The sequence below is a fragment of the Diabrotica undecimpunctata genome, chromosome 4, assembly GCF_040954645.1.
Source record: "Diabrotica undecimpunctata isolate CICGRU chromosome 4, icDiaUnde3, whole genome shotgun sequence".
Lineage (NCBI taxonomy): Eukaryota > Metazoa > Arthropoda > Insecta > Coleoptera > Chrysomelidae > Diabrotica > Diabrotica undecimpunctata.
The window spans coordinates 68693217-68707552 of NC_092806.1; the positions used below are offsets into that span (position 1 = coordinate 68693217).

The 14336-nt window shown below is 32.6% G+C and overlaps 1 protein-coding gene across 1 annotated transcript in view; it reads left to right on the top strand.

The window, feature by feature from the left end:
- Positions 1-14336, top strand: part of MED25 (Mediator complex subunit 25) — a 72505-nt gene that overhangs the window by 6362 nt on the left and 51807 nt on the right. Inside the window, exons 2-3 of the mRNA XM_072529679.1 lie at positions 3700-3870; positions 11302-11521. Coding sequence (XP_072385780.1) covers positions 3700-3870; positions 11302-11521 — 391 coding nt within the window. The remainder of the gene's footprint in view (positions 1-3699; positions 3871-11301; positions 11522-14336) is intronic.

The window sequence follows — 14336 nt, forward strand, 5'->3', positions numbered from 1 at the left end:
TAACAAAATTTCACTGACAGTTGCTTGATTCTTCCATTATTTCATTTTCTTATAGTGGTTAAATTTGGTATTTTTGCTGAAATTTTTCTTCTAAACATATTTTTTTACAATTTCTGAGAATGAAGTAGAAAAACTTGTGTCTACATATTTAAAAACTGAAACACTTGATCAAACTATAAGCAATATGGCTGTTTTGTTAGATTCAAACATATCTATTTTATGCAGTGAATTCTTAGTTAAGTGTTGCCAAGTGAACATAAATATACCACACATAACTGATATTTTTTGTCTAAGAATTACTTTGCCCATATTTAGAAATTTTTTTATGTACTCAATACTGTTTATTTATGTTAAACATATAAAATCTTACACACGCCAAATATGTATAAAACATTAATTCAAATTAAAATGATGTTAAAAATATTCATGAATTGTATAAAAGGAATTTTTTACCAATATTTTTTTAATTCTATTTTCAAGTTCCTTTTCAGGTAAGTTTCTAATATTCACAGGCAGAAAATTAAAACATTTTATTGCCCAATACCCTGGTCCATTTTGACACCTTCTCAAATGCCAATATGCTGGTATCATATTCTGCTTGTGCCCAGTATCGTAGCTGCATTCATCTTTGTGACTTCTATGATATTCCTGGATATTCCTCTTCATGAATTCAAAGTTTTTTAGAATGTACGCTGTTGGTACAGTAAGAATTCCCAATCTTTCAGAAGCCCTAAATCGCAAATCAGCAAGGACCCTCACTGCCTTTCTCTGCAGACCAAATACTCTGTGAGTGTCAGCTGCATGACCCCAGACAAGGAGAGAGCATGAAAGATGTGAGTGGAGTATGGAGTGATATGTAGTACATAAAGTCTCCAGTGAGACATATTTTGAAAGGTTTCTCAAAATAAAGATACTTTTATTTAGTTTTTTGCACTAGTTATTAATATGTGGACCCACTGTAATTTTGGACCCAAAAGAACTCCTAAAAATTCAATCTCTCTGACTCACATCATTCATATCACCCACATTTCTCATTGTGAAAATCACTTGTTTAGTTTTATTGTTGTTCAGAACCACCCTATTTAATGTAAACCATTGCTTTGCTGTGCCACTGTAGAACCCTTCAGCACATCCTCAATATTCTCAGCTGCAAAGGCCACAGTAGTGTCATCTGCAAAGAGTGTATACTAGCTTATATATCCTTATGTTCCATGTTTGGAAGATCCTTTATATAAATCAAAAATAAAGTAGGGCCCAGTATTGAACCCTGGAGTACTCCAATATTTAACACACTCTCTGCTGACAACACCCTAGAGTGCAACAAATTTAACTTTGGGATTGTGACGTAGTGTTTAGCGCCGGTGGGCGGAGTGTTTCTACCAGTGGCAGGCGGAAACAGGTAGATTTAAAATAATTTTTCATAAGTATATAATAACAAATTCCTCAATAGGTACTTACAATTTATTAAATTATCACGATTGAGAGGTTTTAACATTACAAAAAAATAATTAAGTAGTTTATTTTAACTAATTAAATAATATTTAATTAGTTAAAATAAAGTACTATAATTTAAATAATATTTGTATTTATCCAAACAAGGCCTTAGTTATGATTCCTCGCATGATTCTAAGATCTCTATTCCTGAATTTGAATGACTATCTTCATCCTCAGCAAGGCTTTCTTCGGATGAATCAGTTACCACTCTACGTTTTACCAAAGCTCATATTTTTTCGATAGAGTTTAACTCCGGATAATAGGGAGGCAAGCGAAGTACTCTATGTCTGATGTTCATCAAGCTGTACTCTCTTGATGTTCATCAAGCTCATAATATAATACATAAACAGGTAGAAAACGTGGTTTATGGGCTTGTATAATTTTATATTACTCCGGTTTGGTTAGTGTTCGTTGAAAAGGAAAACTTTTTTCTTGTAACCACTTTACGATAATATCCCTTCGCCTAGCAGACGTCACATTTTTTTCTATTAGCACTTTATGATAGAATGCATTATCAACTACTAGGACCGAATTAAAATAATCATTGTATATTATTATCTATACTAAATGTCTATGAAAAACTTTTTGCCGAACGACTTTTGCCTCGTTCTTATTTCGTAAGTACTTTAAAAGCAATAATAAGTAAAAGTAATTATGGCTTACATTACTGTTATTATTATTAAAATTGCTTGTTTTATTATAAACACGCACCTGATTTAAAAATTAACAAAGCGTTAAGTACAAATCCAGTCTCTCCTCCAGTATGAACAATAATCTGCCTTTTGCCCTTAGAAATAGGTTTTTTTAAAGTTTTTCTACTTTGATCTTCCCAGTGGTAAGGTGGAGTATGGCTGCTACGTATATATGTTTCGTCGGTATTAATTATGGATGTACACTTCCCGTCATATAAAATTGGTACACTTTTTTTCCCAATGTAAACCTGTGTTCAGACTGGACACAATGGTTCATGAATCAATTTGTTGTTGCCATCACAGATAACGGAATTGCACTAAATCTAAATAAAAAAAAATAACGTTCAAAAATGTATTATTGTAATTGTATTGTAATGTAGATAGGTATTATTTTTATCATTAACAACAAAAAACCGTATCTAATTAATTTAATAACCACAGATAGGGTTGAGTTAATATCCAAAATGTTTGAAGGATCTTTAAACCTAGGGTATTGGCACAAGGAACATTGGAATGCGTCTGCTGTAATTTTATACTTCAATTGCCTACCGAACACGAACTCTATTTTGTGTTAATAAGTTTAGTAACAGGCAAACTACCAAGATTAATTGATCATTTAGTACAAGGACGATAAATGTGAAAAAAAATATGCCTTATCCTACGTATTATAAACTATAAAATAATATCCGGGGCGAAAAAACGCTTTTCAAAACGTGCTAGTTACAATCCAATATCTGACTGTAATGTTTTATTATAATAATTTAAAGTTTTATCTAGATTGATTATCTATCATTATTTTTTAATCGAAATATTTTCATAAATTATAATAAGACACAAATCAATGTCCCGGTTATTCGCCACCTTCAATTTGCTCCAGATGATTTGAAGAGTATCTTTTCAAAAGTATGATGGTTTAATTTTGTTCTTATCTTTTTAGGAACCACATTGTTAAATAACTATAATTAATAATTGATCTAAACACAATAAATTACTTTATAATACACTAATTACTACTACCAAGCATTACTATTATACTAAGCACAAATTTATAAAAAAAATATAAAATATCCAACACAACAAATCAGTAAGACAAGTCAAATACTCTCTGTGATTCGTCATGATACATCCGTACTTCTCAGACTACGACACTGCCAAGCAACACACTGGTCGTTTCCATGGTAACACTAGTAAACACAATTCATTGCGCATCTTCGAGGCATGAGTCATATTCCCAAACTTAAGTTGGTTGCAGTATACCAACCCTCACAACCTGCATCCTATCTTTCAGATATGTATTTTCTATATAATATGTATTTTATCTAAAATCTTGAAATAGTTAATAAATTTAATGATGAATTTGAACGGATAGTTGAAGGTAGCTCGAGGTACTGATTTTTCAGTGTAACTTCGCTACTTTCTGATAAACTTTACACTTCTGAATTATTTAAAAGTGTGTTATATTTAAGAATTTATGTAAATTGTTAGTTAAAATATATTTCTTTCGTGTTTGTAGATATTTCAATCAGGCTAAGATAGATGATGCAAATTATGTGTCTGAAAATGCAAATTCCATGTATGGCATTGTTGTATTCCATGCTGCAGATTGCTTGCCTCATCTCAGTACCGATACATTTGGTCCATTTATAAGCCCTACAAAACTATTGAGTGCAGTTGATAAATTAGAGTAAGTATATTTTAACTTTTTTGGGGTCAGCTTTTAAAGATTACTTTAAAAATGTATTAGTCTTTTAGCATTAAAACTTACATACAGTTAAACCAAATTATGTAAACTACCATATAATGTATGACTCACATACCCAAAACCTCCAATAGCTAGGAATTTTTTAAAATTGTATATCAAAAATCTTATTAGAACTTTCCATTCACTTTAAGTCCCGCTTAATATTTTTTATAGATGATAAAATAGTTATATCATATATAGAACAAAGTTAAAAAGAAAATTACACAATAAGCAAGAATAATTAGTGAAAATAGATAAGTTGACATAAGGGGAGAGAAATTTTAATCTAATTAAATACTGTATATACTACTAAAAAATGTAGATTCGATCACAACTGTCAAATAATTTATTATATAGAAGTAAAGTAAAACTACATAAAAAGGAAACTTAACAAGCGCGAAAATTGGAGGGTGATTATGAATAGTGAGTAAAATTATCGAATAATAGTAGAAAAAAGAATAAAATCAAACAACTGACAGTAAAAAGAGTAGGTATCGATAATATGTACATTGGGAATTGTTCTTAAATAAGCAATATAAACAGGGTATAAAACTTTGTCTACTTTTATAAAACATTTGACTCAATACAAAATATGGACCATTTTTACTCAAAATGAACAAGTAACCAACATCATTATAAAAGTAACAAAAGGAATATATTTCAAACATAAACCCAATCACAACAAAATCAATACAAAAATCAGTGCATCAAAAGCCTGAAAAGGGAAAGAAAACAAACAGATAAAGACTCATATCAGCCTGTAGAACAGGCAGGTTTTGGAAAATGATTTAGTACTACCGACTAACCTTAAGCAATACAAACTCAAATTGAGAAAAATGCAGAATACAATGTACTCCTACAATTGGGTTTTGTAGATTACCAGAAAGCCTTTGATTTATTGGAAACTTGGGTAATTCTTATGGACCTCTGTAACACAAGAATCAACTGCAAGTGTTATTGAGCATATATCAACTGCAAGTCTTATTGAGCATATATGCTAGTATACAAGTCACGATAGAGACAGACAAAATACCCTTGAATAAAGGAATACATTGCAGCAATACTATGTATTTCTCCTAAACTCTTTATCTTGGTTTTGGAAATTTTTTTTAAAAAGTTGGAATGGTGATATAGGGGCATTAATATATCATGTGATTTGCAGATGATAGAGAAGAATGCTGGAAGAATTATATCAAGCATATAGGACTCAAAATGAATTTCTTTGACTTCAGAAAATATACAGTAAGGCTTGATTCTTGAAAAAGTGGCTAAACTGAGTGGCAGTAGGTGGTCACATAGTGTGACCGCCATTGAATTGGTGGAGACACAGACTATTGGTTTGGTATCCTAGACAAACCAAAAGAAGTATGAAAAAGATGTTTTCTCATCACAAACAGAAAGACACGGAAATAATTGGAAAAGGATTATATCTAGGAATAATTAATGTGATTAATTGTGATTGGCTTAGTTATAAACAATACGATGAACAAGGGTACTGGTATAAATTAGAATACTTTTATATTGCCATCTTCACAGATAGCCAGGCAACACTTAAGGCACTTAATTCTGTAGAGGTCAATTCTAAGCTAGTATGGAATTGTGTGGGTGCCCTAAGTAAACTAGGAGACTGTAGCAAGATTACAGTAGCCTGGGTATAGTACTTACGATGTCAGTTGGACAAGTATAAAAACTAAATTCGACACTCAAGTGTCGGCGCCTTCTGTAAAACATAGGCGGCGCAATAGAAATTAAATAATAAACTTTTATTTTTAAATTAAGGTCTAATATTTATATTATATTAACAGTAATAATATTGTTAATTATTCACATTTCTTTATGAACTTGACATCAAAGATGATTAAAAGTTAATACACATAGTCCATTCACTAACGGTAAAATATTGTAAAAACCTCTAAATTTTAAAAAACCACTGGGATTGACATGAAATTTGGCAAACACATATAGCCAACGTGTCAAAGAAAAAAAGTGATATTGTGCCGATGTGTATTTTTGCCCTGGGGGTGGGTACCGCCCCTTCTCGGGGGTGAAAAGATATACATCCAAAATAAGTCCGGAAGTGGATAAACTGACTAATTCTAGGCAACTTTTGTTCTATAGAGGTTTTTACTAAATCAATACTTTTCGAGTTACTTGCGAGTGAATATATTCATTTTTCAACAAAAACACCACGTTTTTGGACGGTTTCTCGCAAATAACTCAAAAGGTAAGTACTTTATGGAAAAAATGTTGTTAGCAAAAATACAGTTTATAAAAAAGTGAAAACAATGGTGTATGTATGAAGTCTGTATGCTCAGCAGAATCAGAGTTCTAGCTAATGAAAAATAGATTCTTACCTATTCGTCAAATTCCATATCGAATAATTCAACGTGAAATAATCAAAAAAAATGTTTTTTTTTTACTTTTTTTTTAAATTGTTTAAAGTATTGTTTATTTTTTGATTTTTAAAAAAGTTTCTAGCATCAAATGTAAGCAAGTTACGCTCAAAACAAAGTTGATCCCTTTTTTTGGTAAAAAATAATCATGAACATGATCTGTAAGTTTCATCTGTTTAAAGAGCTTATTTTTGAAAGATACTTACATGAAATCGGCCAATTCGTCTTCCAGTCGAATTGTCTCTTAGGTTATAGATTAATGAAGAGATCACATTTACTACGGTACACAGAACATATTTTTGACAAGTTGTGGAAGTCTTTGTGGAAATATTCACACAATTAAACACTATCACTATCCGTGTGTCCAGAACTTGAGTCGTCGTTTGTGTTTATAACTACCGGTTCAATTGGTGGTAAAGTAGGATATTCTTTCTCTTTTACTTCAACATGAGCTACACAATTTTTCCAAATGTCAGTTTTTTTAAGTTCTTCGATCACTGTTCTTATATTTTGGACAACAACGTCACTTAATTGGGGAGATTGATTCATTTTCCGCAATTCCTTTTTTACACCGGCCCATATCATTTCAAGTGGGTTGAAAATACAATGATATGGAGGGAGCCGTAAAACCGTATGCCCGTGGCGTTCAAAGAGTTTATCTATTACATATTCTTTTTGAAAATTTTGTTGCTTAATTAATTTCAACAATTCCTTTTTGGTACATTTACTAGGTGTTGCCATGCCTTTGTTCTCCATAAATTCTATGATATCTCCCTTCTTGGAGCTAGTATTTGGAATTTTGGTGTAGAGTCTAAAATGGTATGACGCATTGTCCATTACTATCACGGAATTTGTTTTAATATTCATTAAAAGCTGTTCCGTTGCCCATTTTTCATAAAGTTCACCCGTCATATCCTCATGATAATCAGCTGATGACTGTTTAATGTTTTTGGCCGATAATAACAAGGCATTAGGTACAAACCCGCTCTTAGTTCCAGCATGTAGAATCATAATTCTTTTTCCTCTCGAACAAGGAGTAGTCAAGCAGCACTTTTTGCTATCATCCATCCAGCCATATTGAACTACATCATGGGTGTCAAACCACGTTTCACCAAGATACACAATTTCTCTATTGTCATCTCGATATTCCTTTATTTTACGTAAATAATGTTGCCTCTGTATCACAATCCTTGTAGATTCCATAATTACCATTCTCTTGTCTGATTTTTTCTAAATCCGCATTCTATTAAAACACGCCTCAATGTATCAAGGGATTTATATGCATAATCGGGATATATTTTCAACTTGTCCTGAAGCATTTCCAACGTTGGAAGTTTGTTGTCCTGATAAAATTCGTATACATAGCGACAAATAACGTCTTTAGTGGCCTTATAAATCTTTTTAAGGTTTTGTCCAACTCTTTGACGTTTAACAGAATGATCACTTACATCCCCAGCTGCAATAACACGTAAAACTGTCGTACGCGCAAGTTTGGTAAGTTCACATATCCTTAACACAATATTATTTTCCGAAAGTGTACTATTTTCGCCTCTTAAACAGGAATATATATTTAGAATAATCCTTTGCGCTTGAATATGTAAGTCCTTATTTACAAATTCCCAATTTATTGGTGTTGGATCTAAAAGAAATATTTTTACTTTTAATTGTTAAAAAAAGTAGATTAAGGGTGAATATTATGACCGAGCATCTCTATATAACTAATTATTAAACTTGTTTTAAATAAGAATACCCAAATAAATACCTTAAAGAAACATACCTAAATCGTCCGTTGGATTGTCGCTAGTATTCTCGTTGGTATCACATTCAAATGGTCGCCAAAAAGCCATCTTTAATGTATTTACAACTTATTTCTACTGTCTTAACTCAAACTTAACTAAAACACAACACTACTGTTTGCACAAAAATATTAAAAATATACGTGAACTTGCTGTCGTACACGACGATATATCGACGACTGAATATATCGTTTAGTATGAGAAACCTGAGAAGGCATTTTTGACCAGATAACGATAAAGTTTGAGCGTAATAACTTCTGAAGAATTTGACTAATTACACTTCAGTAGTGCCCGATAAGATACGTAGAAAGTAATAAGCCACAGCTGCAATGTGGACAATACCGTTAGTGATCAATTTTATTACAAATAATGTTTATATTTCTGAATTATTCGGGACTGGACCCGAAAAATTCCTTAACTTTTATTGAAATTTAAAATTGATGATTAAACGTATATACATACATAATGCAAATGAAATGTAATGTGCTTATTAATTTTATTATAAAAATAAAATAATTATAAGTTTATCACGACGACACTGTTATTGTGTTTATTATATGCTTGCCGCCTTTGAAACATGAGAAGCAATTTTTGCCAGATAACGACAAAGCCAGATTTGGTTTCAGTGTATGCACTTCCGAAAAATTTGACCAATTACATTTCAGTATTACCCAATAAGATACGTTAAAAAGTAATAAGCCACGCCAATATCCATGTGGACTAATACCAGGAGTAATCAATAATTACAGAATTACAAAGATTTATCTTTATTTCTATGTTTGCCGTAGAATTACTGACCGGACCCCAAAAAATTGTTCTTTCCCAATTCGTATCGTTTCTACAATACCAGGGTATGAAGGTCATAAGGGAAATGAAAAATCAGATGAAATGGCCAAATAAGGCTCATTAATGCCATTCATTGGACCTGAACTCTTCTGCGGCGTTGCAAAGACAGTAACAAGAACAGCTACAAGAAATTGGGTAGCACACACATCTCTGGAATGGTGTAAGAATTCACCAGGACAAAGACAGGTGAAACAGTTCATTATAGAACATTCGCCCAAATTTACAGCAGAATAAGCAAAGATAAAAAAACAGTCAAAGCCATAGTGGGTCTGTTAATAAGGCACTGTAAACTGAGTATGCAGTTGAAGCTGATGGGATTGGCAGATGATGATCTATGCAGATTCCGTCACCTAGAGGAACAAATAACAGAGCACATTTTGTGTCAGTGCGATAGTCCGGAAACGTGCGGTTCTTTACATTAGGCAAAGAAAAGCCACTGGCAAAGAGCTACATGGAAGGTTCAATCTTGAAGTTACTAGACCTTTTAAAAAAGGTCATGCTACATCTAAGATTGGATGTAATCTAGGATTAGAGGACCACGATAGATCTGAAAAGGTCGTAGTGGAATAGGCCAAATGCCACCTCATTAAATCTATCTGTCTAGTAGTGGAGTATTTAGAGATGGATGAAATATATCTTCTCGTCAATAACAAAACCAAATGGTATAAACACCAACAGTTTGATCAAAGTATGGTCGAGGGCACAGAGAAGCACATACAAAGATTGGACTTGGCAAAGAACATTCTAAGTAAAATGTAGATGTCCAGGACATTAATAATTATGGCAAATCTACTAAAAAAAATATTTTGATAAAGTTTGAAATCAGTTACGAAACAGAAACAATCAACATTCATATAAAAAATTAAACATTCATAAACATTGAATTCTATTGGATTAAGCTCAAGATGATAAGGAAGTAGTAGAGATATTATTTATATACCACACGAAGCCGCAATTTTATTTACAACATCCTTTTAAAGGTGTGTCAAAGGGCGATGGAGCGTGCTATGTTGGGCGTTTCACTACGAGACAAGATCCTAAATCGCCTGCTACGACAAAGAACAGGAGTGGCTGATGCAGTAGAGAGAGTAGCAACACTGAAATGGAACTGGGCAGGTCACGTGGCTCGAATGACAGATAATAGATGGACAAAGCGGATACTGGAATGGAGACCAAGAGATGATGCCTACCGAAGCAGAGGTCGTCCACCAACACGTTGGACTGACGATCTAAAACGTTGTCATAGGAATTGGATGCAAGAGGCACAATATCGAAATAGATGGAAAATTATGAGGGAGATCTATGTCCAGCAGTGGATAAGCGAAGATTGAATGATGATGATCCTTTTAAATGTATCCTTGTGTTTCTTAGCAATGCCAAGATTTTTATTGGAATTGGAGATTTATTTTGGAAATAATCCACTGTAAGAGGTCTTCTTTACACCAACTACTTGTTGGCAACGCTTCTGGTATATTTTGAAATATAACTTTAAAATCCCACAAAATATTCAGAACTTCCAATGTGCATAATAACTTGTGTTTGTTTTCCTGATAGATTCAGACTTGTTTATGTCTCTTTCAAGAATGCCTACTTATGTGTCTTGTTACATTCCTGGCAAATAACTGTCCTGCATACTAGTAACCAAAAGGGCTTAAACATGTTTTAGATTATTTATTTTCTTTAAATTCGTGTTGACTAACCTTCCAATCAACGAAATTTTTGGATATTATTTTATATAGTATTAAACCACAATTAATTGTAATAAAAATTACATTTTATATTTGTTTTGATGTTTTGATTTCCAATGCGATGTGTTTTAAGAAAATTCTTAAATAAAATTATGGAATGATCGTAATCTATAAATTTTTATAATTGACAGTGGATGGTAATATCAATTTAACAGTTGACTTATTTTTCCTCTATCTTAGTGTATGTGACCTGCTATTAACTCATTGGAATGATAATGGTATTTCCCTGACTGGGTACTGGTATTTCTAGGTTAGGCAGCAAATGCTCTGTCGAGTTAGAATCGGACGCTGTAATCGGAAAGCGTATTGGTTGGAGGCTGAGTGCCTCCAATTGATAAAGCGTTAAACCGAATATTCACTATTTTCAACTGTTGAGGTTAACTTTTCATGCTATTGTCTTTTTTCAATAGCATTTATTATGAATAGCTCTTTATACTTGCTGCATACTTTTTAACTAATTTTTGGTACCTAATTGTTTCTAATTGTGAAATGTTTTGAAAAAAATCATAATAAAATATGGGTTTTTAACATTCAACTGTTTTTAGTGTTTAACAGTTTAGAAAATTTACATTTTATTATTGCCTTTTTAAGTTTGGCTGGAGGCAAAGGAGAATCTCATTCAAACATCGCAGAAGGATTAGCTACAGCCTTACATTGTTTCGAGGAACTGCAGCAGAAACGAGAAGTGACTACACTTGTGCAGAAACATTGCATTTTAATATGCAACTCTCCACCATATGCGCTTCCAGTTCTGGAGTCCCATACCTATTCGGGCAAGACTGCAGAGCAGTTAGCTGTAATTTTACAAGAGGTAATTTATTTAATTTATAATTTTTTTAGTATTGATGGCTAAGACCAATTTGCCAGACTTTGTTGGATTTATGATGTGAGTGTCACAAATACAACTTTTGGTCAAAAAGTATTTATATTTATTAAAGAGATATATTTTTGAAATGTGTGTTAAATTATTGAAAATTTTTATACAGAAAGAGGACAGTACTTTAATAATTTAAATAATATAAAACATCACTTTTTCTTTCAACAAACAATAACATACCTTACTCCTATATCATCTGTTAACATCCCTCCCCTCAAGAAACTTCCTCCTAAATTGTCAGACAGTTACAACATTGACCGAAGATCGCCCATTATCAGCAATACGGGAGAGTTTGAACTATGTATCACCAATCACTATATAAAAACTCTTGTACCAGAATGTAAGTAGTATTTTGTTTATTTCTAATTTATTACAAGTCAACAGATTTTTTTTTTCTCTTACTTTGTGGGTTGTTACTTTGTCTGCTAAAGCAATTTTATGCATATTAATAAACACAGACATGTAATATTGGCATAATTACTATAACTTTTTTGATCTGTATCCTTATAAGACAGCACCCTAATATGGGCTTTTTGTAATTTCAGCATTTAATTTACTTTGTACCACTGACCTGATGATGCTTTGCAAATTTTAGAAAGCGAAACGGGTCGTCTTGGGTAGTAAAATTAAATTGATTGTGAGTAAGTCTAATTTATTTCTTTTACCTCATTTTTTCAAAACTAATTAGAAATTTTATCGGGCCCTGGAGATGAGTTGTTTTTTAATTTGTCAATATGGCGCTTAATGATTTCAGGTGAAAAATCGATGTAATCAATTTTGGGAATAACCGTTGAGTGACTGATTATAGGAAACTGATTTTGAGACGGTTCAATAGCAAAAACTTTAGAAAATATGTCTGCAAGAATATTAGCGACCTCATACATATTCTGACAAATCGTTTCATCGTTCTTTTTTAACGATGGAATGGATACTTTAGAAGACATAGCAGACCTACCTAACATATTTATACAGCCTTCATATGCCATTCTGGCTTTATTGATATACCTTTTTAGTATTACTGTGTAGTTTTTGTGAGTTTGCAAATTACGTGTATCACCTGTACGTTTATATTTTCGCCATAATTTTCTTTTGTGTCTTATAAGTGATATCAATTCACCGTTAATCCACGGCTTAAGTTTGTTTCTATAGTAAGTTTTTCTTGTGGTATTGCGTCTTTTGTAATTGTTAATGATGCTTATAAAATTATTCCAAACTTCTTCCGGATGTTCTAGACTTCCCAGTAGTAACGGCCAATTAACATCACGCAGTTGGAGATAGAAGTTTTCAAAATTTGTTATTTCATGTATAACTCTGTATTTTCACCAAGATGATTATATTCAGTAATAAACTGTATGTTTGTTGTGATAACTACATGATCAGAATTGCCCACAGGAGTGCATATCACCGGTTCTGTAAGCAATTGGTCATCATTTGTAAAAACCAAATCTGACGTTGATGGCAAATTGTTTATTCTGAAACGAACTGGATTCATAATCAATTGGTGTAGATTAGAACTTTGAACAAAGTTTATAAAAATGTTTCTCGGATTTGTTAGGTCATTGCTTACAACTGGCAAAGGCCAAGAGATATCAGGAAAATTGAAGTCACCAAATAAGTCAAGGTTTTCAAGGTTTGAAAGGAGTTCCATTTTTTCGATCAAGATTTGGTCATCTTCTAGGACAGTACTACCTGGACGATATAGGCACGCCAAATGAATTGTGTATATATATATATATATATATATATATATATATATATATATATATATATATATATATATTATAATATATTATATATTTTAATATTTTTTTTATTGTACCACAATTTCAGTATGAATTATCTATAGGTAATTTTCATTTCATTTTTATGTCAATAGTACTGTTTTAGTCATGGTTAGCAAATATTCGATAATAATAATAATAATATCGTATGGCTTTTTTTGCCGGGGAGATCCTTTCGGATTGTTCCGGCGCCAATTGCCGGTGAGCTACGGCCGTCCACACATATTCGATTTATTATAGTGACAAAGTTTCTATTTTCTTTGTAAAAAGTTGTCTGGGAGGCATTTTGGTGTTCTACAAAGTTTAATTCGGTAAAATATATTTTTTGTGGTAGATTTCGCCAAAGTAATAAAAGGTACAACTTGTATATTCCTTTAATTTTGATCCTTCAAATGCATTTATAATTTGGCCAGTAAGTATTTGTTTTTCATTGAACTTTCGTTGAACTAGGATTGGAAGATGTTGATATTAGTATGAAACATACCATATGTTAGCTATTTGTGAGGAACTTTCTACTATAGGGGTAGTTTTCTTAGAATGCCATTATCTATGGGTCACTCACGGAGAGCATTATCCACGTGTTACATTATGCTACATATGCCGTACCGACGGACGGCAAAATTTGTAAGATGTTTTAGACGACAATTTATTTATTTATCGTATGAGCATCTATATCTTGATGGATTGGCGGGATCTCGTTACTAAGTATCTTTATGTACCCCCTAGTGACGGAGTCTATGCACCGTAGTTTGGGTGGTGGAATGTGGCTCAGTATTGGGAGCCATTGCGTAGGGGTGGATTTGATAACGTCAGCAATCATCTCATTGTGTTGTTCAATTGGGCATCTACTTTGTGAATATGTGGGCCGTTAAGCCAGGCTGGAGAGCAGTATTCCGCGGTTGAGAAGACAAGACCCAGGGCAGATTATCACAAGGTGGAAGCCGATGCTCCCCATGTTGTGCCGCACA